Source organism: Branchiostoma lanceolatum, chromosome 17, assembly GCF_035083965.1.
Source record: "Branchiostoma lanceolatum isolate klBraLanc5 chromosome 17, klBraLanc5.hap2, whole genome shotgun sequence".
Lineage (NCBI taxonomy): Eukaryota > Metazoa > Chordata > Leptocardii > Amphioxiformes > Branchiostomatidae > Branchiostoma > Branchiostoma lanceolatum.
In genome coordinates this window covers 6,757,378-6,784,566 of record NC_089738.1, presented here as the reverse complement: position 1 = coordinate 6,784,566, position 27,189 = coordinate 6,757,378, and the positions used below count along the sequence as shown (strand labels likewise).

At 39.8% G+C, this 27,189-nt stretch overlaps 2 protein-coding genes across 18 annotated transcripts in view; one reads left to right on the top strand and one right to left on the bottom strand.

Annotated features, from left to right (window-relative positions):
* The first annotated feature begins 1,450 nt into the window (after positions 1 to 1,450).
* LOC136423353 (sodium-dependent lysophosphatidylcholine symporter 1-like) lies at positions 1,451 to 10,778 on the top strand. Its single transcript, XM_066411486.1, has 12 exons — positions 1,451 to 1,544; positions 1,817 to 1,962; positions 2,407 to 2,485; positions 3,208 to 3,368; positions 4,041 to 4,131; positions 4,918 to 5,042; positions 5,230 to 5,313; positions 5,753 to 5,836; positions 6,583 to 6,695; positions 7,331 to 7,468; positions 9,185 to 9,358; positions 10,343 to 10,778. Exons 1-12 carry the CDS (start codon positions 1,451 to 1,453, stop codon positions 10,530 to 10,532), a joined length of 1,479 nt encoding a protein of 492 aa, XP_066267583.1. The 3' UTR covers positions 10,533 to 10,778.
* Positions 10,779 to 15,244: 4,466 nt separating this feature from the next.
* The window catches only part of LOC136423066 (peripheral plasma membrane protein CASK-like), a 184,949-nt gene continuing 173,004 nt past the window's right edge, over positions 15,245 to 27,189 (bottom strand). For 8 of the 17 annotated variants that reach the window (XM_066411069.1, XM_066411077.1, XM_066411078.1 and 5 more), the window contains 7 exons: positions 26,806 to 26,829; positions 25,332 to 25,412; positions 24,593 to 24,673; positions 22,624 to 22,862; positions 21,832 to 21,939; positions 18,283 to 18,315; positions 17,515 to 17,691 (listed from right to left, as the gene is read on the bottom strand). In XM_066411069.1, the coding sequence (XP_066267166.1) occupies positions 17,515 to 17,691; positions 18,283 to 18,315; positions 21,832 to 21,939; positions 22,624 to 22,862; positions 24,593 to 24,673; positions 25,332 to 25,412; positions 26,806 to 26,829 (743 nt within the window). Of the gene's footprint in view, positions 17,692 to 18,282; positions 18,316 to 21,831; positions 21,940 to 22,623; positions 22,863 to 24,592; positions 24,674 to 25,331; positions 25,413 to 26,805; positions 26,830 to 27,189 lie in introns of all 17 variants that reach the window. The other 9 variants (XM_066411075.1, XM_066411084.1, XM_066411085.1 and 6 more) reach the window with 6 other exon arrangements.

Genomic DNA, 27,189 nt, shown 5'->3' with positions numbered 1-27,189 from the left:
TCTTTGACTTTGAAATTGACTTTGGCATTCTACGACAGTAGTACTAGTATATGTTTTCCGAAATATTTTGTTTTTAATTTACAGCATGTATTTTATCATTTAGCAGCTGATTTTTACGATTTACAGTATGGGCGAAAGCTCTTTTATTGGAAGCGGACGAAAATTGATGCGCACGCGGATGTCATCTATATAATCAAATCAACAGTGCCTAACTCTGTGGTGGTTTTACGCTCGCGGTGACCTCATCACCCTGTTTTGTTCTGTCGTTTGCCCGCATGCCACCTTGTCTAAGCGCTAAATGTACGTATTATAAATTGTACAGTAGCATGGTTTCTTGGAGGCGACTGTAGCACCCTTAGCTTGCCGTGTCGCTAGTAGGTGATTTTCGACTGGCTGTCGGTAGAGATGCCGATGTTTCCGTCACTGTAGCAGTATGTGACTAGTAAACGCTCGTTCTCATTTAAATGTACACATTCTGTATTTTCCGTTACCGTTTGAAGTAAGACGTTCCTGACATTAAGATTTGCCACATATATAAGGTGCCAAACTGTCGCTTTTATGACGACTTAAGACTTTTCTGGCTTTTAAAAACAACAGTTTGGCACCTTATATGTGGCATATCTTAATGTCAGAAACGTCTTACTTCAAACGGTAACGGAAGTTACAAAATGTGTACATTTAAATGAGAACGAGCGTAAAGCGCTATCGCGAACCCCAAACCACCGCGAACACTCTAATATCACTTGAGTGTATACACTTGAGTGTAGCTTAAGATTTCGTTGTCTACATTCTTGGCCATCTAAGACAGAAATCACGTTACTGAAATCAAAGAGACTTACTGAAGTATTACATTTGTATTTATCGTTATATTCCAGATGCCACCATTATTTGCAACGACGATCATTTTCGGCAGTAGGGCAGTGGACGTCTTATGCAATGTCGTCATCGGCCCGTTGGTTGACAGGACAAACACACGATGGGGGAAGACAAAACCATGGTAACGTACAAATTAGATTTTACATAGGTTTGCTGCAGTTGTATTGTCTTACAGGTGTTATTAAATGATAGCAACGTTATGTCTACGCTATCTGTGGATGGATCCTTATGATATTTGGTAGGTGGGTAGAGGTCAAGTGTGGCGTCGTGTGGCGCAAGTGCAGAGCGCGCGGCTGTCAAACAATGGGACCCGGGGTCTAATCCCTGGTTGTGCCCAGAGACATGTCCGAACTTGCGCCCCGACGTTGTGACCTTGGGAAAGACACTTTACACGTACAGTTAGAGGGACAAGTCTCCAACGGCAGCTGTCTTCAACTGGCGGACGAGAACAGCGCCAGGCGGGCCGGCGTTATCAAGGCGGACCTCGAGTGTAAGAGTCATCCGGCAGCTCGCTGCAAGCATCCCAACCAGAACCAGCACGTCTCCCTCGAATTGGTGCCGCTGGAGAAGACGGATGCCTAAAGAGTGTGGGTCTCAGATTCGCAACCTGTCATCCACCTTAGACAAATCCACGCGAAGGCTACAGTGTCGACCCTCCTCACTCCGATGTAGGAACTGACACGGTCACCGTACTCGATTTGAATATCTGTATTTGTATCTGTACTATGTATCTGTACTATGTATCTGAATACGAATTAAGATTATACGAGTGGATGCCATAGATAGAGAGAGGTCAAGTTGCAGCGGAACTTCCGGTTTTAGATCTTTTCTTCATGTAAATGTTAACATGCGTATTTTGAAGATACACCGATCCCCCCTTTTGTTATTTCTGAGGAATTTTCCGGTAGGGTGAAGACATGTTTCTGTACCATTCTTACAGTTTCTGCATTTCTCAACAGGATTGTAGTATCGACTCTGTGTATGACTGTAACAAACGCGTTGATCTGGTATGTCCCGGATGTTGGGACGAACGGAAAGCTGGCCTGGTACATCATACTGTACATTCTGATGAAGCTCGCCATGTCGGTAGGTCTAATTTAAAAACTCCGTCGAGCTAATTTTTTTTAAAACCATACGTGTATAGTTACAGACAGTCTCTACAACTGAACATGTAATCATCGAATGTATATGTCATTTGCTGGGGTTACACACGTTCATGTAATATTGTAAATTCAGTACACGATTTATCTTGATACAATTTTCTTTAAAAAACAGTGTATCAAGATATTAGAGATTTACATATGTCAGCCTACTGATTGTATCAGTATATTGGAGATTTGCATATGTTAGCCTACAATCAGTTGGTGCTCTTCGTGAGATTCAGTCTTTTCTGACAGCAAGCCAATAGTCTATGTATTTATCTATTTTTGCACTGTGAGTGTTGTCAAATTTAAAGATATATTTAACCTAGCTTGTGGTATATTTTGTGGAAAACGTTTGACAATGACATGCTAGTATTCCGTCTTTCAGGGTTTTGTAATTCCCTACCGCACGTTTCTGATGTTTCTAAGCGATGATAGCTCCGAGAGAGACTCAGCCACCATGTACAGTGAGTACTACCATACTAGTATTACTAATGATTTTACCGGGAAGGCGGGAAGCACTCTGAAGTATGTGGTTTACTGTTGGTGATTGCCAAGGCAACGTTAGTAGAATAGAGGGTAGTCTGGATCAATTTATACAAATACGTTCATGAGATGCAAATGTATTCATGAGATCCACATTTATGCAGATATATTACTCAGCGTATAAATTATTCTGGTTATGAATACATTTGCATAAATTAACAACATAAGAAGTTAATATTCAGTCATCAATACATTTGCATAGAATTGCGACATTTGCATAAAATTACACCCATTTGCATAAAATTGCATACATTTGCATACAATTGCATACATTTGCATACAATTGCATACATTTGCATAAAATTGCAACCATTTGCATAAAATTGCACATATTTGCGTAAAATTACACACATTTGCATAAAATTGCATGCATTTACATTAATCGATCCAGTCTACATACCCTTTTCTACTGAGGTTTGAGAAGGGAGGGAAAACGATGATTTTGTATTTTTATTGTGTAGTCGTGGTGTGGCAACCTAAACAGAAAAAGAATATAGCGTTGGAAATGTAACGAGTTTTCATTCTTTGTATCGCTGGACAAAAACAAAGACAGACATGCATGACTAGATAATAACAAAAGTGGACGACGTTGGGTAATGTGCGAGATATACTAGCGCTATGTTTTTTTTTTTCCTTTTCTCAGGGTCCATGTTCACTATTGGAGGGACTGTTGTGGGAATAGCGATGCACGGGCAGATCCTGGCATCGTACAGACGCTCCGAGCACGATCCCTGTGACAACGTCACCTACAGCGGTAACATCAGCACCAACAGTTCTGTGGACGGACCATCTTTAGAAATGACGGTAAGTTACTGCACACCTGTAGACAAGAAGACTTTGAAACAATTAAAGTGTTCTCAGACTAGGAAAAAATAACCGTTCACCATTCTTCAGCTATCTGACCCAATCGCCCGGGAAACGTGCCTTTAAGCAGGTGTGACGTCACCAATGGTCAAAGGTTGTCGGAAGTCTATATCGCCCCCCGTCCCGGTTGGGAGAAGGTCGGTACACCCTGATGTAGATGGTCTGTCATTCAACGCGCTCATGGAGTGCCAAACGTACACACTCCTGCTATTTCGGATCTCATTGTCGCCTGATTTGGGCAAAAGTCCTGGATGCGCTGAACTACTACTGCTATGGGGTATCTAAAACGTTTCAGAAAATGCATTACGACCGTAGTCTAATAAAGTATTTCCTCTCTCTTCAGAAGAAATTGTTTACCCCCTCTTTGGTAGGGTTTACACACGCATGTCCAAGTGTGCTCCGAGTGTGCTTGGGAATGCGTGTGCAAACCTGGCCTTTATCAAGTAGCGTCAGAAAAGAAGTCCTTGTAAATAGGTGCAGTTGTCTTCGTTAATCATAACTCAATTATATGATAATCATAATTAATGCAAACGTGGTATACCTCCTTACTAGTAAATGATGGGTATTTCATTTTATTTTATTTCTTCTATTTTCTATGTTACGTTTACTCAGCGAACCGGCTATATGATTTCGTCAGCAACTCTGTGCTGTCTGTTGATGTTAAGTTTGTCAGCGATCGTCTTCGGAACGACCGAGAGAAAAGGTACAAGGAAGGTTATTACGGGAAACAGCCTCCTGGCGCCCAGAGCGTTTTTTACGCTTGAAAACTGGAAAGATTCTAGTTGCTGTAATCTTTATGAAATTGACATTTAATGCCACTGTTTACCACATTTGCGTGCAGATTTCTTATCAAAAGTGCTCAAAAGTTGCAGAAATAAAAGCTATATTGTGATCTTTTAAATAGACCCGCCCACCTCCGTCGAAACGTAGAAATGCAAAATTAAAACATAGAATGCAAATATTGACGGATATGCAGTCATTCTTTCATTGGTCGAATCACTAACTGTGATGGGCAGTCAGGATCAGTCTATTAGGGCTTGGATTTTCTATCAGTTCTCACCACACAACGACATCGTATCTTTGCTCCTTTAATATCGATATATAATGGTATAGTGTTATTGAAACTTACTATGTGTAGGAATTTCTAGAAATTGGAGTTTTTTTATTCAAGTATTAAGCCTCGTAAAATGCTCTGGATGTTTTTAATAAGGAAATTCCAGGTTAATTTGGGACTAGCTCCCACATTTCAGTTAGCCCCAAATGTTGTAAGCGCGTCAGAGAAATTTCCTCTTTACTTCTAATTGAACCTCCCTTTTACTGCAGTTTGCCTTCGACAAGCTTCCAATGGTATTTCAAATTGAGATATTTCAGTCTCAAAAAGATATGCACCTTCACAATTGTGCCGAATTTCACCTCATTTCATACAAAAATGAACCTGTTATGATACTTAAGGCATTTCTTTCTGACATACCCCCGTATATTGTTTCAGATATTTCAGCGACATCCGGAGGAGAACAGGGCAAGAACCTTCTCAGGACGGCGAAGACTGTGCTCACTTTTCGGCCCAACACCTATTTTCTTCTGGCATATTTCTTTTTCCAAGTGCCTCTATCTGTGAGTATCATATTAGGGATTCAAACTCTTCCTTTACGCAATGTCCTGTATTGATAGTTTCCAAAGATTTTGATACCAAACTAAAGTACACGATCCGCCAGGGGTATGGTGTCGGAAAAACATGAAGTAAGATCAACCCAGACACCTTTGCCATGGCAAGAATTTTCAATTGCTTATTCATCTTCAGATTGGACATGGCTCGATCGCCCTCTACGTACAGTACAGTCTGGACCTGGAAGATCAGATAGAGACCGTCCTTTTAGTCAGCATGGTAAGAAAACAAAATTTCCAGATTATTGTTGTTGTTTTTAGTGTGTGTTACAAGTTGAGGCAGTCATGTTGATACTCATAATATTTGGATTATGCTTATTGTAATATATGTATGTGATATTTTTTGTATATTTGTTTGTCAAGTTGATTTATACTATAATATGATTTCTTAAGCGTGTGGTAGGACAACTTGTAAAGGTACTTTAAAGTACTTTTAAGTAATATTAAGTAAAACAGATGCTCAAAAGCATCAGAGTACCTGTTCTACCTTCCCTTTCACATTGTTTGTGATAAACTAGAATAAAGATACATGGGCCTGGCCTTGCTTTCAAAGTCTGTTGTAATACAAAAGTTGCAGAAAGCTTATGGCGTACCCGTTTCTCCCATCTTGTAGAGAATTCTGTGCTTTGATGACACAAATATTACGTTCTTTCCTAAAGGCGTCATCAGCGGTAGCCGTGCCTATTATTGGTTGGGTCGTGTCCAAACTTGGGAAGAGGATCTCCTATATATGCTTTGAGCTGGTGAGTCCACAAAGGAACGTCGGATTTCCATGGTATTTGGTATGCAGGTAGCTTAGGTATACATAATGACATGCAATTATGCGAATTGGGAATTAATTTGCATAATAAACAAGGAAAATAAATTCCTAATTTACATGATTAATGCAAAGGTGCCAAAATTCTTCCAAGTGGTAAATGATTAGACTGCCAACATTGTGACCTGTGTAAGTTAGTTAAAGGTTTACATGACCAAGCATGGATTGTGTAAAAGTGAGAGGCTTTTGCATAATCAGAATATTGTTTAGACATGGAAAAGTAAGACCTGTAAGTTTATATAAGTTTTGGTGCGCTAATTGCTGATTACCTCCGTGACAAACTAAGGTAATGTTTTTGGTGCGTCTGTTTGTCTGTTTCCAGATATTTTGGTCAACATAACAAGAGCTTCTGGATTGATTATGATGATATTTGGTACTTTTGGCACATTTTGTGTGACCTTGGTTCTGCGATAGAACTTCCGTTTTTGTTTCTTTTGTACTAGACATGCTATGGTCTTGAGTTGGCAGATAGCATTTGATTGATGTTCGTGTTCCTAGCAGCTTGTTCTGAAACTGCAGCGGGTTTTTGTTAAAATCTTCCAAGGAGAATAACTGAATAAAGGAACGACGTACTTCCATGATATTCAATATTTGGCAACGTGGTGTCCTAGAACACCCCTATGGTCAGCTGTTGAGCTACCAAAAATAACTTGTTCGTATTTTCATTTGTAGGCTACGATCCCGGTGTACATTGGGTTTCAGTTTATTCCAACCGGAAGCTTGGCTGTCTATGCTGCTATCGTCGGCATAGGTGCCACGGCGCTTGCACAATTAGTTATACCATGGTATGTGATCGAATTTTTTATGCAAACACTAACGAAAATGTGTCGATTCGGTTAGAAATTAAATCAATTTAGAGCGCATACATAATGTTTTATTCAATATCTCATATTAGTTAACGCCATTTTTCAGCTGAAGCACTTTTCTGCTTGTAATCATTTGCCAAAAAATAACCATAACTTTAGAATGTATTACAGAAACCCTAAGAAACCCGCTAGGACACCCAGCCCATTGTTTAACAATTAATGGCACAATCGGTACTAGTGAAATACGAGGGGAAGTCAGTATAAAACGTCTTTTGAAGGTTAATTTTTGTATGAAATGAGATGAAGGTTGGCACAGAAGTAAACGAACGTCTTTTCTTGAGACTGAAGCATCTCAGTCGCTGGTAAAAACATTCACAACACAATGAGGTAATTCAGTTTCGAGAAGAGATGTTCTTTTACATTTATGCCAAATTTCATCTCATTTCATACAAACCTGCTTTGGTACAAAAGGCGTTTTATTCAACGTAGTAGAGCCGGGCGTGGGGCGGTCATTTTGTGTTCGCCTACCAAGCCTCGTTTTCGATCCAAGATGGCGGCGGCATGAATACGGAGTGTTATATAACAAAAGCAAATGCATATGTCCATGCACGCAGGTTGATGATCAGTGACATTATAGAAGACTACTACCTAAAGACAGGTGAAAGACTGGACACTCCCTTCGTGGCCATCTTTTTGTCTATCAATAGTCTCGGCATCACCACTGGACTGATCACTGGAACCATTGGGCTGGAGTGAGTACCGCTACGTTTTTTGGCGACGCCTCAGGGGCGAGACTAACGGCATAGTATTGTGTGCAGTTTGCAAGAATTCTAGAAATTGCATAAGAATTTGTCCACGGGCATTTGTAGTCTCGAGCCTTATGGTATGGTATTGTGTGCAGTTTATAAAAATTCTAGAAATTGCATAGGAATTTGTCCGCAGGCATTTGTAATCTCTGGTATGTTTGCCCCATGACCTCAGGTCTTGGAATGTTGGAATGTGGGTCATCCATGCCCCTTCTGGTATTCCATTGGTATGTAGGTCATCTAGGCCCCCTGGGGTATTCCACTGGCATGTTGTCAAAGTAGGTCATCCAGGCAGCTGGGGTCAAAGTCCAAAGCAGGAGGTTACATTCCCACCCTTTGGGGCAAAGTCCACGGCATGAAGTTACATTCCAACCTGTTGCTAGTGTTGGAAATTCCTGACAGACAGACAGACAGACAGACAGATACACTCACACGAACACACATACCACAACAGAACAATACATACTACCATAGACATCTTCTTTGGATATCCAGTATGAACAACACCAATTTACAGTGCCATAGACATATTACATTAACACATCACCCACAACAACAACCGTCGCCATGGCAATGTCTGTTTTTCATTGCCAATCTTGTTATGTGTTAGGCCATGTTGATTTGACGCTCGTTCTCATTTAAATGTACACATTTCGTAACTTCCGTTACCGATTGAAGTAAGACATTCCTGACATGAAGATATGCCACATATAAGGTGTCAAACTGTGGTTTTAATGTCGACTTAAAAACTTTTCTGGTTTTTAAAAACCACAGTCTGGCACTTTATATGTGCCATATATTAATGTCAGGAACGTCTTACTTCAAACGGTAACGGAAGTTACAAAATGTGTACATTTAACGTTAAATGAGAACGAGCGTTGATTGCATGGATTACATCCTATGGGAACCTCAAAAATGATGCGAGTGTGTAAAAAAAGTTTTTCCAGAAAAGTTGCCTTAATTATGAAATCAGGAATGATGAACAAAACGTAACACACAAGAGTATGGTATATTGAATATTATCATGTAGCCAATCAGAAGTGCCCATTGCATGTTGGTTATGACGCCCTAATGTGAAGTGAGAAGTGAAACTCAAGTGGTGAATAATGATGTTGACCAATCAGTAGGAGATATACACATAACATTGCAATGTTACGAAATATTTGAAATTTCTGTGGAAATTTTGGTTTCCATATGAAATCTGTAATCTTCTGTACGTACAAAAATGACAAATGTTAACTTTCAAATGACAAATGTATTTACAAGTATAGTATTAAGAGATCTACTGGTATGCCTCACACAGTAATGTGTTATATAGGTCAGTTTGGATAGGCTATATGATAATAACGCCGATCCCTCGGTGTGTATATGGTGTCATAACGCCTGATCATTTGCTATAACCACCTCATAAATCCACAAAGTGAGCGAATATTTTGAATATATCAAATGACCATGCGTTAGGACACTATATACACATCGGGGTGGGTCATTAACCCTTAAATAGGCGCAGGCTCATAATCTTTTTTCTCTCGCATCTTCTTCTTTGACGTTGGAATTGATTTTGGCATTCTATAACATTAGTATCCGTTTTCGAAATATATATATTTTTAAAATTACACCATATATTTTCTCATTATCAATCCCTTTGTTTTCCCGCTGCAGAATCGGAGGCTACAAAGTAGGATCTTGTTCTCAGCCTGACACGGTAGGAAGCGCCTTGCGGATCCTGGCGTCTACGTGTACTTCAGTCTTGGCCCTCGTGGGTGTGATGTTTGCATGGAGATATCCAATCACAGAGGACAGGCAGAAAGAAATTAGCGAGGCCATCAACAAACGGTTAGGATGTGTTCTGTTTCTGACTATTATTATGATTTCGTTCCCGCTATGTCAACTGACTCAATTTTTACTTCATGCATCAGTCTCATGCCTGAGTCCCAAAGAATCCGGCCTAAAAAAAATTATTTATATATATATGTATAGAAAGCGTGGATCATAAATTGCCTTTTATCGGCCCCACCTGATATAAAAAGAATTTGAGATTAAAGTTTGTTTATTACTGTCAGGATTAGGTAGGAAAGTTTCGTCATCCGAGCGATAGGTCCGACGTGTACGCATTTTGCCATGAGTACTGCGGTCAGCTGCTGGCGGTACAACAGCGGCCTCGTGCGGACAGTGGCTACTTGCAGTTTAAAAGAATGCGATAAATATTGTTCTCATGGTTAGACTTAGGTGAATCTTTTTTTATTGCATGACAAACACCTGTGCTTCCAACAGAAAGCAAAAAAATCTTCAGTGCAGTTGTTCGTTTTCTAGATTTGCAGTCAAAAAGTTGCGTATTTTAACGTTGATTCCAATGGAACGGCCTAATATAGGTATGAGACCTTCAGTCGAATATACAATAAGTATATTCCAACTGCGCATGCACAACGGATGCAATGCAGGTAGTATGTCAAAGGTGAAGGCCCTGAGACATGGACAGAACATGGTCTGGACAAGAACTGTTTACAAGTTAGGGGGCTTCATCTTTGACATATTCCCCGCAATACGCATGCGCATTTAGAACCATTAAACCCTTACTAGGACCAGACGATGCATTCTGGGACAGAAATGTCAAAGGTCACCGGGAATTCTGGGAAGTGGGCAAAAGGTGACTTCACCAATTTCACACTTTCCAGAATTCCTAGTGCTGGGAAGTGTGAAATTGGTGAATTGCTATCACCACTGCCTCAAAAGGCTACAGAACTTTTACAAATTGTAGGTTGCTAGCCTGTGTGCTGTTGATACTTTGATATTCAATTTTTGCCTTTCTGCTTTCAACAGAAAACTTTCAAGGAACTGTCAACTAGACGAGATCAAGCAAAGCGGAACCCTGTCCAATATGAACGGAAAGGCTCTTGAACTTGAGGAGACTTCAAGTTCAAGGTCAGAAGGACTACAGGAGGAAGACAAACTTTTGTCGTCAAAACTTGACTTGTCTGTACTTTTAGATTGTAAAGAATCAGAGGTATGATACGTGGTATGTGGGAAAATGCCATATTAAACATAGATACTATGATTGCAATTGCATTTTGGTATTTGACGTTATCATAATATTATACTGTTTGATAAAAAGGCATGTACGTTATATACATGAAGGACCCATGTTTAGGAAGAGCCAAATCTCAATGAATCACAACAAATCTTCATACTTTGGCTGTTGCTTAAGGTGTAGATATACTGCAGAGTACAGTTTGTGATGAATATCTTCAGAACTCCCTCGTTAAACCAGGACCCCATATCGCTCCACGTTACATCGGTCGCGAAAGGGGCCCTTGTAAAAAGACCCGTCACATATGGTTATGACGACGTCGCCACCAAAACAGCTTCAGCCAATTAGAGGGTTTGCTTCCTCTCATCGGAAGCCAACGCGCAAAGAACGCTGGGAAGCTATCACCAATCAGGTTACGTGTTACGGCTAGCTCATTAATTATTCATGAACTACAACTGACGTTTGTGCCAAATAAGGTCGGCTCATTGATTATTCATGAGCAAGTCTCGTCGACCTGCCATAACCATATGTGACGGGTTCTTTTACCAGGGCCCCTTTCGCGACCGATGTAACGTGCAGCGATATGGGATCCTGGTTTAACGAGGGTGCTTCAGGAATAACAGTCACTTATTAGACCCAAATACTGTACTTCCAACGACAGACATTACTATACCACAATATTCACACCTTGGGCAACAAGCTGTACGTGACCATGTGGCATATGGGTCAAATTATCATAGATCCAGGCTATTCCATGTAAAAGAACTTAACAAACTCATCGAGAAGAGCAGGGTTGACCTAATGTGCTTGGCTGAAAAATGCAAGCTGTAGCAAAGCCGCATTGTACTACAAACCACTAGCATCATGCTTTAAATAAACTCATTTGAGGATGACTGTTATAGACTTTTCATAGCCACCCTCTAACAGCAGTCAAAATGATACAGCTGTCATTACAGTGTGTGTGTGAGTGAGTGTGTGTGTGTGAGTGTGTGTGTGTGTACACGTGTGTGTGTGTGAGAGAATATGTATGTGTTTGCGTGTGAGATCGGATGAAAGCTTGTAGTTCGTGGCCAGAACTTAATTTGCAGTAGTGGACTTTTCATCGTCAGGTACATTACCATATGAATGAAAACTAAGCACAGAGGTAGAAAAAAAGTCAACATTGCTATTGATGAAGGGAAGATTCGTGCCTTCAGGATAAAAGAAAAACAGTTTGAAATTTTCCTCTAGATGCTACCTAAAAAGACGGATTTCTTTTGCGTCATGTATGGAAGACTGGGCCGTGACTTAAAAGCTTGAAGTATGGCCCTGTGTAACCCGCCAGAATCAACTCAAATTGAGGTGAGTTCAGCCCAAACCAACATGTCATTAAGGTGAATTATCATAATTTACCCAAATGGCTATGTCTGCTCTGGATTAAGTGATATATCAGAGCAAGGCAACAACATAGGCATAATTGTTATACGTAAAATCATTTTATGTATTCTTCATTTCAAAGATGTCCAAATATATATAAATTAACCCGTATTTCGGGGAGGAATCAAACGTACCTTTTCAAACGTTTAAGTTGTTGGACCACAAATGAAAATTCTACAGTGCTACTCTGGGCTTCAGGCAAGATATATTCGAGTTATGTCGTTCCTTGGAACGACAGCCTCTCCGTTTTGGGAGAAGATGCCATCCCACGTGGGATGGCATGTGCGAGCCTTGGACGGCTGAGCTGAGCTGTCCTATGGCTTAGGAGATCACTAGTTCTCTGTCTGGGAACTTAGTGTCTCAAAAAACTAGGGCCCTCCGTGGTGCCCCTTAAGACCGGTCTGGCCACGCCAGGCTGTGTCGCAAGACGTCACGTTACACGATGTCGCATTATGTCAGAATTACGCTGAGAAAAAGACAATTATTGTAAAATGTCGTAGTTATAAGTTTATTTTCCCACAATTTCCCTGACTCTTCTTGCCCTCCCCTCGATACAAGGTTTAATATTGACTGAAATTCTAATTTGTTACTGCAAACCCGTGTTTGGTTTCCCCAGCCCCACCTACTCCCCCGCAAATCTTTACACTACCTTAAGAGCAAGCATCTTTCGTTCGTGGTTTGGACACCAAAAAGGCCATTTGGGTAAATTATGTTCATGAACACCTGTAACACAGATGTGTGTAATTAATCTGAATGTAATAATTGACTTATTTAGAAACTATGAAGACTGGTCAGGACATCTATCAATCAATTTGATCGTAGGCAAACTCCGGAGGCCCAGTAGCTGACGTGGGGATGCAAAAAGACATTTAAACAAAAACAAAGAAACAGTTCAAAGAAAAGTATTCTTTATTCAATACTTAAGACATAAACAAGAAAAGAGGGTAATAAAAACACATCTAAATCTCCTGTCATAAATGCTACTGCCAGAAATCTGACAAAGGAACAACGTCCAAAGTGTACATTGAAACGAGCTCTCTCATGCTTGTATGCATTCACACTATCACTTAAGATACAAATACAAACCTTATTTCAGTCAACATTAAATATTTTGTTAGTTGTAACGCTTCTACACCTCAACATCCAAAGGTTTACTGAAAACACACAAGTTGATTTCAGATGCATGCAAAGTTGATTACAGATCCTTGCGAGGTTTCTAACAATAACAGCAGAACGAATAACTCTACTTACAATAAGATACAAAATATATCTATTTATTTATTTATTCAACACATCATTCTCTCACTGACTTATTGTAATCCTTTAGATATGCAGATATGCACATGATTTTCTTATCAAAGTTCTTCGTTATGACACTAGTACAGTACTTGCCACTCTACACTAAGATACACTACTTCCGCGGGCTGTATATTTCACTTGTGGTCCAGACACAAAATAGACCATTTGGGTAAATTATGTTGATGAGCTTCTGTAACACAGGTGATAGTCATTAAGGTTGAATGTATCTATTATCATTGTGGTAAATTATGAAGATTTTACAGTACTTCTTTCCAGAATGTTTTTTCCAAAGTTTCAAAGTATTCATATTCTGAAGTTTCCATAAGAAAAAATGACAGATATATATATACCGTATGAAGATCATGGGAATTCATTTTACAGTTGTAAGATCATAGAAATACGGTATTTCTATGTTTTTACATTTGTAAAATGGACTTCTGCACTGGTCCCCGCAGTAGAAGGAAGTTGTCGGCCCTGGCCGTGGGTTCACCTAGACAAGCTCGGCGACCAGCACTGCAGAAACTGGGGAAAGGAACTATAACTCACCTTACCATAGTTTTATACATCATTTACCACTGACATTAGACAATAATTAAACATTAAACACAAACTCCTCTCCCCTGCCTCATAATATATTTACGAAACGAGCCAGTAACTGTTAAACGAGCCATTAAAAGGCGCCGCACATCCTTGAAACGTAAAGGCGGACAACCACAAATCGTTCTAATCATACAAAATAAGACTTCCACACTGACAACTGACATTGCATTAGTATTGCATAACTCTCGATGTATCGACATAATCGGAACAACAAGATACACACCTGCATACCTGGTCCTCTAAACTTGCACCGAAAAGCCGCGGAATCGAGAAATCCTGTCTGAGACGTACACAGGTAACACACGTCTGCGGACTCACCTGGGCTTAACGTCAACAAACCTGAACTTTAACCTTAAGTGCACTATGGTATCTGATACACACATAACGTCGCGGTATGTTTGACGTACTGTCAAACACGTTTGCAGATGACTCTCATTTAGTATGAAAGCTCACAAGCTAACTCTGAAACGCTTCTCTTGAACTTTTTTCTAACGTTCTGTCTCCTGCGTACTAACCTACATTCTCCTCCGATGTTGAACACAGCTAAATCTATCCATATTCGTTAACTCAACGGGCCACACCAGAACGTAACACGGTGTTAATAAAGCGCCGCTCTGTGACAAAATCAGGTACTGCAGCCACTGACCCCATCCACCGTCACAATTGTGCTGCACCTGACCGTGACACGACCATGCTGAAGCGCCGCCTAGTAAAGGGTGAAGGTATTGCAGCTCAGGAGTGGCCAGTTGAGATAATTATTAGTACAGAATCAGCTAGAACCCAGAAGAAGGTGTGCAGTCTGGCGATTCAAGGTTTTATTGCATCCAAGTTTTAACTTTCATTTTCCTAAAAAACTTCAGACACGTAGTTCTGGACGGGTCTCCTAACGCTTAATGTGAAACACTATAAGTGAAACCAACTCAATTCAGTTCTCATCTATCCTTAGTCTAACTATTGTAACGTTGGGGCACCACCGAAGATCAAGCAAACAGTTGTCTCCATCCTTCTCGATTTTCTTAATGTTTCACTTTGTGTCATGCCTGCCCAATATCTGATATCATCCTCACATCTATTCCGTTACCTCTTCCTTCCTCCCTGAACGGTTCCTTGTATGATATGATAGTTGAGAATGAGTACATGCTTAACACATTCCATAGTCACCCTTAGCCTTAATTACAGGCAGAGAAAACTTACATACCATGCATTTTTCTTTTTAGAAGAGCTGATATTTCTGCCCATGGGTTAAATATTTCGCTCCGTCTGCACAGTTTTAGGACAAATGACGTTTGAAATAAATTGGACGATAATTGATGTTACGTTAGCAGCTATAGATAGTCAGTAAAGGACTCATCAAAATAAAAACGCACGACCCAGACATGTAAGTATAGTAAGAAATGAGATTTTTAATATTCACAACTGTCCAAGATACATGGACGTCTAGCTGCAAACCAGAAGAAAGCAGCAAAACAGATGAGGCTGCTGCAGTTCTGTCCAACCCCGCTAGGTGATGGTACAACGTGTGGAACACCAGACAAATGTTATAACACTCGACTCTTCAGGCTTACAGGTTTGTTTTGCACGCTCTTGGAACATGGGATGCATGTAGTACATAAAGCGCAAGTGATGACTTCCCAGCTTTGTCCTGTATACTAGTATCTCTTACATATGAATAACTTTGTTTAAACTATCCTGACCTTATCCTCAAATGAGGGTCCTAAGCATTTCACATGTGCTACAACCAAATCATTTACAATCATTATACCATTAAAGCTTGCCACCCTCCCCACCCAAATTTGTTTGTTTAGAGAGAATTCCCGTACTTTAATTTCAAGTACTGCAAAGAGAATGTACATGTACAACATAGAAGTCACTATGATTTCAGTTTGCCTGTGTTATGGCAAATGCTTGGGCTAAATTGTCTTAGCTTTTGGTAGGCAGTTACAGTTCGAAATTAGACTGTTTTCTTGTAACAAAATACCAAAACATGACTGTTGGTATTGATGATATATATATCCCTGAAGTCATTATGATTGTGAAAGTCTGTTGGTAAGTTTTGCACTGATATTTACTGTGTTAGTGATTAGTGGGTGATGGAGACATCCCTTGCTGAAGCACCACCTGGCATGTCATCCATGAAGTGCACCTGAGTCTTCAAACAAGAAACGAGCATCCCAACGAACTGCCTGTGGTTAACATTGATACATTCTCTTCTTATGACTTGTTGAACCATTATTGGTCAGTAGCTGGTACAGACGTATGTATTATTACAATGTAATGAGGCTCCTCATGCCATATATATTACAGTTATACCACAGGATTTCTGATTGGTCAGTTGTAATGAATCCAAATATGGGCATTGTGTGACAGGACTGTACGTCCAAATATGGATATAATACAACAGCAGACCTAATAAGGACATGCCCAGACCAGATTTCTTTATTCTTGGTGCATGGAAGGTTTTTCTCTATGAATTATACCAATATGTTACAAATATGAATATGTGAAATGGGTTACAATTAATATATTCTTACTGAGACCTTTTTTCTTGTTGTTTCATCAACATAAAATGATACCACAATCATTCAACCCAAGTACAACAAAAAAAGCTGGATAACTTTTTACCTCACACCTACTTATCATAATTAAAACATATCTGAGACAATATCCAATAAAATCAACTTTTTCTACAATGGCTACTTAATTGATTCCGTGGAATGTTAAGGATAGAAATAATTTCTTGTCTTTCCTCTCTTGATGTCACAAATACATCCCGAGATAATCATAATACGTGAAGCAAATCAAAATCATAAACAGTGTCCTTACACAATGTGATGCGGCAAGATTGTCATATTTGCAGGCTGCCTACTATTGTACGTGTACTAGTCATTCCCGCGCCTTGCCACAACGTTCTACCAGTGCTACGTCTGTTCTAGTCTCTGTTTAACCAGAGACTCGACACATTTACAGTGGAACAAGCCAGAACACACTTTGCAATTTTACATGCGTGATGCTGCGATGCATTTTGGTTACACCTAATATTTGGGAGCACTTGTACATCTTGTCCTAAGCTGCTATTAGTACAAAAGGTATACAATCGTTGCATAAGGTGTTTCTCAATCATCCATACAAAAGATTTTTGATTCCCTAGAAGTCGACTTCCGTACATAAGAAATATGATGGGAAATGTCCTGAAATTTCGGTCATATTGCAAGTAGCTCAACGGCTGGGCTCTTCTTACTCTGCCATTGGTCAATGGTGGTCACATGACATTTCTTCCGACATTTCCTCCATTTGCAAAAACCATTACGTAAGAATTACCTCCTCCTATAATCAGTAATTAATACTGACGTAAACGTAAACCTAGCACGATATCGTCACTCAGTCCTACCCTGTTAGATACAGTATGTTTTGCATGATAATTCAATATTTGCTTGTTTCGTTACCTACTCCCATTCCGCCATTGTTTAATTTTCTCACCCCCCCCCCCACCTTCATGATTAACATGTATGGAATTTCCATATACACACATATGGAATTTTTTTTGTTACTACCTACACATGTATGTTGTCTTCACTGGCAGTTGCAATACTGTCAACTACAGGTAAAGCTGACCATCAGGCACTAGTGTCTCAGATCTTCGGGCAGCCCCTCAGTAGACCCAACTGACGGGCACCCACTGCGGTGTTGTGCAGACCTCCTCTATAGCATTCTCCAGGATCCGTATTGTTTCCTCGATGTCGTTGTTCACGATGGTCAGGTCGAAGTAGTGCCCATACGCTTGTCTCAGCATGTCCGATTCCCGCGCCAAGCGCTCCAAGCTGTTGTCCTGGAATATGAATACAACAGTTTAGCAACAAATAAACCATACATGTCATAAGTATCTGTTGTCTTAACATACATCTTTTTAGGCTCCCTCCTGAAGCTTTGCCAAAAATGATCAGCTTTATTCAGTCAAAACATTCACTTTCAAATCCATCATTTTTACATTGTCTAGATATTATCTTTTTAAAGTGATTTTACTGGTATCTCTCACTGAGATTTTGCAACCCTTCCCAAATCAATCCTGTATTAAAATTTTCTTCAATGGGTCAAAAAAGGCATATATCCTACAATGTTGCAACTTACAATGATTTCGCATTAGAATAGCATTACATCTAGTATGAAAACTTTAAATAATTTATATACATCCCAGACTTATGAAAAAAGGAACACATTTACATTTAAAGCATTCTACATTCAAGAAAACACAGTCCCACACGATAAATGTACATCCTATAGGAGCTAAACTTGGCAGCTTACAATGGACCTTAAAGAAATTAGTTGAGATCAGTGCTTAAAGTACTTCTTAAGACACCAACACAGACACAAGACAACACAAGACAGACACAGATGATTAGTAAGGAAACAGTCGACTTGCTTTTTTGGACAGACGGTCCTCTTCATACAGACACTGAAAAGGGAAGAAGCGATGTAGCTAAACTACAAGAACACCTCAGTTGTAACTCGACACCGTGGACTAGGGTAAAGTGCACAGAGGTCAAGTTCACATGAAGCTGAAGGTTTGTATGTACGCAACCAAAGCTGTCTCCAGCTTTAAATTTGTTCTGTCCCTATCATTGTTTGAGATCCTGTGTTGTTAATTTTTGTTGTCGAATCTGTCATTTTAAGATGACGAAAATACACCATTTTCATCAATTTCATGTCATGAAGGTCAGATTTTTGGACGGATGAGGTCATAAACAAATTTCTGTTCCATGACAGAGGGACGGGTCCAGGAGACAGCTAGCGTTCCTGAGGTTTCCAATTCTTGTTACTTGAACTAACTCAAAAAGGAAATTTTTAGGACATTCCAAAATAAAGCATCCCCTGTCTCTTGTCAATTTGTTGGTACTGTCTCAAATTCTTAAACATCGATCTTTTTGGAGATACATTGTAATTTCATGGGCACCAGTACGCCCAATAAGAGCCTTCTGATGTTTCAGGGTACCAGTAAGCCCCATAAGAGCCTTCTGATGTTTCAGGGTAACCAGTAAGCCCCATAAGAGCCTTCTGATGTTTCAGGGTAACCAGTAAAACCCTGTAAGAGCCACCTGATGTTCCGTAACTCCTCTGTGCAGTTTACAAGGACTCTGAACCAAGAGTAGAACCCCAACTGTCACACCAGGTTGAAGGGCAACCAAAGAACAAAACGGAAACATCCAGGTAAAAAAAGGACAGGAAAACAGCCAGAAGATGAAGGGTTGTAGACTGTGGTGGACAACTGTGTTGAGGAGAGAATGTCATAGTTTGTACCCACTCTGTGGAGAATGACTGGATGCAGAGGACTTTTGACAGACTGAAATTAAAAACGTTTGGCACTTGTCAAACATCCAAACTAACAGGAAACGTCATCATCATGATACTATTAGTTAAACTTAAAGCTTTTTGGGAGAGGGAAAGATCTGATGAGGAACTCAAAATATCTTAAGACACCCACTTGGGTAGTGTACATTGTACATGGCTTTGAGCACTTGCTTGCTTGTGGTCAAATGAATTACAGGATTGGGAACAGTCACAAAGGGAAGGACAGAACACACATGACACTAAACATGGGGCTGAACTGTGGTACACGAAATAAAACAAAATATTTTGGCTGCACTGTAAATGTAAGACGGCAACCAATTCTGCTACAAAAGCCATCTAACACAAGACTGCAACACAAAATATCACCTGAAGCAAAATATCACCACCAACACATCTGTTTGAAAGAGAAGCAAATTTAAGTAATCTGCAAACTGAAGCAGCTAACTGACTGACAGTGAACTGACTGACAAGAAAATCTTGAGAGACTACAAACACAGGAAAATCTAAAACACATGCATTTGAGTCACACACACAATAGCTCTAGGACCGAGGCTGCTAAATGAGAGAGCACACACTCTATGAGAACTAAAATACAATGTAACTCAGCAAGAAAATCTACAGTACAGATTGAGAGACTACAAACACAAGAGGAAAGTTTGAAGCACACAAACGTGCGTCACACACAAAGTGGCTCTGGGACTGAGGCTACTAAATGAGAAAGAGCACACACTCTATGGGCTACGGGATGTACTACTAACTCTGCAAGAAAATCTACAGAACAGATTGAGAGACTACAAACACAAGATGAAAATCTGAAACACACGAATGTGAGTCACACACACAACGGCTCTGGGACCGAGGCTACTAAATCAGAGAGCACACACTCTATGGGCTACGGGATGTACTACTAACTCTGCAAGAAAATCTACAGAACAGATTGAAAGACTACAAACACAAGATGAAAATCTGAAACACACGAATGTGAGTAACACACACACAACGGCTCTGGGACCGAGGCTACTAAATGAGAGAGCACACACTCTATGGGCTACGGGATGTAATTACTACTCTACACATGTCACCCACACGGACATGGTACAGTGATGAAGGCATTCTTACAACACTTTTGTACACGCCCTCCAAAAGCAGCTGATGGTAGTGGGAGGGGGGCAGGGAAGGGCACAGAGTTAGTCACAGGTGAAACAATGTGGAACACAGACAGCAGGGTTCGTCTTTAAAATTAACCGTTTTCCTGCGAAGGGAGTCTTTTCGTACCAAATTTGTGTCAGTTTCAGGATTAGGTTGCAGGAAAAGGTTAATACGACTTAAGTGTTAATTTTCACTCAGGTATCTTCTGATCAAACTAAAGTCTTTAAAATTAACCTTTTTTCTGCCAAGGGAGCCACTTGACATCAAATTTGTGTCAGTTTCAGGATTGGGTAGCAAGGAGAAGGTTAAGAATAAGATAACTGGCATCAATTTTTCACACCCATGTGTTTTCTGATCAAACAAGAGTCTTAAAAATTAACCTTTACCCTGCCAAGGGAGCCCTGAATTGGCACCAAATTTGTATCAGTTTTAGGGTTAGGCAGCAAGGACAAGCTTAATATGACCAGCATCAACTTTTCACACTCAGGTATTTTCGGATCAAGCAAGAGTCTTTAAAATCAACCCTTTTGACACCGAATTTGTGTCAGTTTCAGGGTTAGGTAGCAGGGAGAAGGTTAAGATGACCAGCATTAATTTTCACACTCAGGTATTTTCTGATCTAACAAGAGTCTTTAAAATTAACCTTTTTCCTGCCAAGGGAGCCCTTTAGCGCCAAATTTGAGTCAGTTTCAGGGTCAGGCAGCAAGTAGAAGGTTAAGATGACCTGCATCAATTTTTCATGCTCATGTATTTTCTGGTCGAACAAGAGTCTTTAAAATTAACCCTTTTCCTGCCGAGGGAGCCCTTTGACATCACATTTGTGTCAGTTTTAGGGTCAGGCAGCAGGGAGCAGGTTAAGATGACCGGCATCAAATTTTCTGATTAAACAAACCCTGCTTTCAGTCCGTTCGGAGAAGGGGAAAGGGGTTAAGTCAGGGGTTGGTGGAAGAACAATAACAGTACAAACACAAATGGTGGATCTGAAAAGAAACATTGTAATGGCACAATATTCCTGAATTACATTCAGTTGGCTTCACCAACAGTTCCATCGAATAGGTAACTAATTTTCCTTGAACACATATGGATTACTTGGGTGTCTACCCTTTGTCAGCTTGTCTTGTTGTACTTTCGATTTACAGTAGAAACCTGTTAATTGCATGACAAATTTGTCAGTGGATTTAATGCAATTACCAAGTTCTAATTCCATTAACCTTTGGAGACCAAATATGCAGCTTTGCATGAGAAAAAACTGTGAAGATTAAGGATGTTGTCTGTTTGTGGCCATAGACCCATACCAATGTTTTTTGTGTGGTGCTTGCACCAGGCGGAATCATCCACACATAAGCCCTCAACTTGATTTTCACTAGAAACCGCATTTCTTTGTGACCTTTCGGAGACAATGTCAAAAACAACCACAGCTACCATGACTAATACATGTACCTCCGCCCCAGTAACATCAGTCTATTACACTTACGTTTGCGTTCATGGCTTTCTTCTGCACCTCGTTCATGGAGGCGATACTGGGCGCGGCGATGAACACCACGAACGGGGCGAACTCTGCCGATCTCAGGACCTTCAGTGCCTGAAAGGAAAAAACAAACAATGTTGCTGATGAAATCTACGGTACATAACATTGAGTTTACACTTGATGGTGAATATTTGTAAGCTAGAGGGATCTGGCCCTCCTAATATGACTGATGTTGTCAACTGCCGTGATTATTGTCTTTTCTTTAGGTGAGTTTTAGATGTTATGGGTTGTTATGTCATATTAACTTTCAATCTAAACTGTTCTGCTTTTCAAGGTTCGGGTTCTGAATTTAAAGTAACTGGACCGTAAAGTAATCCGTGAAAATAAGACGCAAATCATAGTTTTGGCTCCACATTTTTCAGTTATCGCTATAGCAATGTGTAATATTCTATATTTCCTGAAAAGCCAGATCTTCGTAGCGTTTTACGGTTGCACAGTTTTCGTCGTTCGCGAAGACTTCCTGGTATCAGTGCGCGATAACGGTAATGCGGTCTTGTCGCCTGATTACCTGAATCGTGCGTTCTATGTGCGTTTTGCATGGTTTCTACTGTCTTCTTATTTATATACAGAGTCTCATTCTTATGAACTGATCCCCGATTTAGAAGACAGTCTATGTCCACAAACTCTGCATGGAAAAAAACTGTTACAATCCTTAACAGGAGGAGTTTGTGTCAAAGACCAGAAATGTTACCCTTGCTATTATAATGCTTCAAACACATTAGGACATTATGGACTAACCTGTGGCTCCACATCTAAGATGGCGATGAGACCCTCTTCGTGGATTTTCCTGATCGTGTCCAGTTTGGTGCCGTACATGGCGTCCTCGTGCGTACCGTACTCCAGGTACTCGTTGTTGGCGATGTCCGCCATCATCTGATCGTGCGACACGAAGTAGTAGTTCTTACCGTCCTCCTCGTCCTTGCGAGGGGTGCGTGTCGTGTCTGTGGAGGCAAAAGAGGGTCTTTGTCTTGTGGTGTCTGTGGAGGCAAAAGAGCTGATCTGTGAAATCAAGGAAAACAATTTGGCTCGCCCCTGAGGCGTCGCCAAAATCTGGGGGAAGAAAAAATCACACTCAGGAAAATGAAGTCAAAGTTGTATTCCAGGGTTCTCATTGATGGGGGAGGGGGGCAAATTTCATGTGAATTTTGTCTAGAAATTGTGATTGACATTGAACTTCATTCTTTGCTTTGGCATTAAATGCTGGTGCCTTTGTACAACATGCCATACATGATGTGATAGCATTATGCTTGAAAGCAGCATCTTGCCTCAAATAAATAGTAGCAACAAGTTGACAAAACGAAATGTCATTGAATGTAATATGATGAGAATTGAGTGAAACATGTCTTTTGAAAACGCAAAAGAGCGATAATCATAATGAGTGATACAAAATCACTGGATGATTGGAACCAAGCAATACAACTTCAACACTGGTATTCAGAGATTTCAGTCTCTTAAAGGAAAGCTTCACAAAAAATTGAAAATCCTACATTTTGTACTATGCTATGCTTAATATATTCCAAAGTCAAATTCTTACTTCAAGTTGTTTCACATAAGTCCGTCATAGGTTTGGGATCTTCCACCGTTTGCAACTTATGCCGTGCTGACGCCTTCTCACCTGGTAATTATTGTACACTGAACACTGACGTCATATAATTCAATTATTAGGTGAGAAGGCGTCAACACGGCATAAGTTGCAAACGGTGGAAAATCCAAGAACTATGACGGACTTATGTGTAACAACTTGAAATAAGAACTCGATTTTGGAATATATTAAGCATAGCGTAGTAGGATTTTCAATTTTTGGTGTAGCTTTCCTTTAACAAATGTAAGTAAAGACCTGTCCATAGTACATCTAAAAATACATAATCAGAAAGACGGATAATACATGTAACATTTCAAGTAAGGCACACAAATAGATACATTAGACAGGTCAATTATAGCTGAGACCAATACTCTGAATACCTGTATTACAATCAGAAGGCAAAGCATATGATGTTAGTCAAAACAGTCAAACCTAGGTTATCCAAATTATTAGAGAAAGGAAGGAAAAAAGATTCAGCAAACAACACAAACAGATCATTTCAGAAAACTATAGGTTGGATAACCAAGGTTAATAATCACAAAGCATTTATTAGTTCTTGAACCAATTTCATTTATTGACAATTATTCACATTCAAATAAAAGCATGTCAAAACTTAGTGGAAAGGGTGGATTTAAGTTTCATTTTAAGACAGGGTGTTTGAGTGTGTTTGAGAAAGTCATTCAAGAAAAATATCCAAAAATACAGACCAGCTCTTTTTGAACTATTTCTCCATTGCATGTATTTTGACTATATAATCACCCAAAAGGTTTGTAAGACTTTTTATGTGAACTTATATTGCATGCAAGGAAAACTTAGCATGCAATGCTAATAGTGATTAGGTTGGAACTTTGGGTCTACAAAAGAGTGAAAAATTATGTGCAAAAACCTGGTTTATCTTAGTTACTATCTACTAGCAGTATTCTATAACCTACATGTAAATGTGTAAATATATGAATTGGATGCTCTCTAAGTGAACACTGCTTTACAATGCATGCATAATTTCATTACATTGGTTGTGCAAGAAGGGCTATTTCCCAATACTACCTAAAACATACTGTTGAGGCCTACGATATAAAGAAGTGGATACTACATAAAGTAAGGGAATAGGACTATAATTGTACTTACGTGGAATGGGGTAAGCAAACTTGTCAGGGTGGGTCGTGATCAGGGTGTTCTTTATGTGCCTCCTGCCCACACCGTGAGCACCTGCAACAAACAAACAAACAAACAAATCAACAAAGTTGTAATGATATACCCGAACAGCAAAGGCCTTTTTTTCTGTGCAAACACCACATAGACAAGGTGTTGTCAAAAACTTCCAACTTGATAGAAGACTACACTACAGCACCACCAAAACAAATCTTCCTCATCAATGATCAATTATTACTGACTGAAACCTCTGAAAGGATCAAATACCATAATTTCTTTCTTATAAAAAAAAATTAGTTTTAAGTCATCGTGGCACAAGCAAAACTGCTTGGCCATCTGGATCATATTCCGTGGATCTGTGGGCCGGAGTTTGATCCTAGCAAATTGCCTTAGGGTCGGCCGTAGCTCGGACATGTTGTAAGAGATTGCATTCGCCATTTCAGATGGTGACATAAAGTCGGAGGCCCTGTGTATGAAGGAGCATCAGGCATTAGCCTCAAGCGTCAAACCTCTGCACGTACCAACACATTTATCGAGAAGAGAAGGGGTGACCTTGTGTGTTTGGCTAAACACGTGAGCCGTTACAGCAAAGCAGCATAGCACTACTAGCTAAAAAAGCGTCAGGCTTCGTCCTCGGTCTGAGGTTCGACCGCTTTAGCTTACTTTTTACAAATTATAAACTGCAATACTATGGATCCACATTAAGTCTTCTTACCCAGGAGCACCAGAGTCTTGCGCATGAAGGCGGGCAGCCGAACCACTTCTTCATAGGTCACCAGGTCTAGTTGGTCAAAAACTGCAGGGAACGAAGAGTAGAGAAAAGTATTTAGTAGGATAATCAGGTTCTGAAGGGTCATAGGTCAAGGGTCACACAGGTGCATTCTTGTCTCTATTTAACACCAGTTGATGCTGTTTTTGAACCTAAATCATTATCAATCTTGGAAGACTTGATAATAATATGCTATGTACATGCTTTTAAACAAACTGTGTTTGTCACAAGATATGATATAAGATCATCTTCCATGCACATGTGTATGATCATAAACTATAATTTCAAATTGTTCCATCTATGCAGTAATGTCTCCATATTCCATAACATTATCAAGTACATTTGTAAATACAATATTAACGATTATGATCAGTCTGAAATGTTCTGTTGTCTTTGTCAGAGACTCTTTCAATCACCAAAATGGTGGCTGAAACTAAATACTTCTAGACAAATTAGGATAAGAAAATGCAAGAAACAATTCTGGTAGTGAAAACAGGAAAGTTGAAGATATCATCAAACACTAACACTATGAACTAAAAACACCAATGTTATCTGCTGCAGTACCACAAACCTACACTAGATGGAGCAGTTAGACAGTTGAGATTTACAGACTATAGTAGTGAGGGAAGTGCCATGCATTCCAACACATAACAAAAGCAAGAAACTACCGATGCTATTTAAAGAGTGTCCACAGGTCTTCCTTTACAAAATGTACATAAAACATGTTTGTGAAAGTTTATAGAGAAGGAAAATTTGTCTCCAAACCAAGACAGAACTAGAAGAGACTAAATTTACCTTTCAAAGCATAGAGAACATGTGTAGAGAGTTAGAGATAGTCAGTAGTCTATGTCTAGATGAGTGCATATTTTCTGGTCAAACTATGGGAATCTCCTAGATAGTAACTTTGAACTACCCCTAATGACAATCTAACAATAACAACACAAGTCATGCAAACTGTTGCTCAGAAAAAAGTAAAACTACCAAAGAAAACAAACGTGTCTGTTTGAACTACTGTAAATGCAGAAATGTTTGCAGTGGTTCTATGTTTGCGGTTTTCGCAGTGAACTCTTTACCGCAAACTTAAAACCACCACGAAAAGCCGTTCCATTGTGTGACTGTAGCGCTACTATTGTTTCAAAGGCAAACTCAAAACCACAGCGAACGCTTCATTTTCTCCCTGCTGCAAAATTAAATCCCCGCAAACATTTCTTCATTTACAGTAACATCTGAAGAAAGAAATAATATTCCATGTCAAGGGTGCATGCGAGAAAAAGTAAGAAACAAAAAGAGATGAAATATTTCCCGTTTGGCACAAAATTTTAACTGGAGATTGCCACAGTCCCCTGAATGTGACCGCTGCAGTACCACAAACCTACACTAGATGGAGCAGTTAGACAGTTAAGTAGAAATACCAACTTACACTTAGCGAGCTCAGATTTGTCAACTACGAGCGACATAGGATGCATTAGGAAAGAAAGAAATGGGACAAAGTGTTGAATACTGCCACCACTGGTTCAAACAGACTGTGAGGCTTAAGAGCAAGTTACACAATTAGCTACATGTGTCCACAGACCATTATCCTTACAAAAACTATAGCTGGACAAAAATGCTTCTGGAAGGTAAATTTAGTCTCAAACAATGTGCTACAAAAGACGCACACTGAAAAACCAGTCAAAATATTTACATTTACTTTACGTGGACGTTACTTGTAAGTAACACTTATGATCTGCACTTTGGCCAATTTGAAATTAAAAAAATTAAAGACATCTTGACAAGCGACAGCATTAGCTGCTTTGCTTTACTC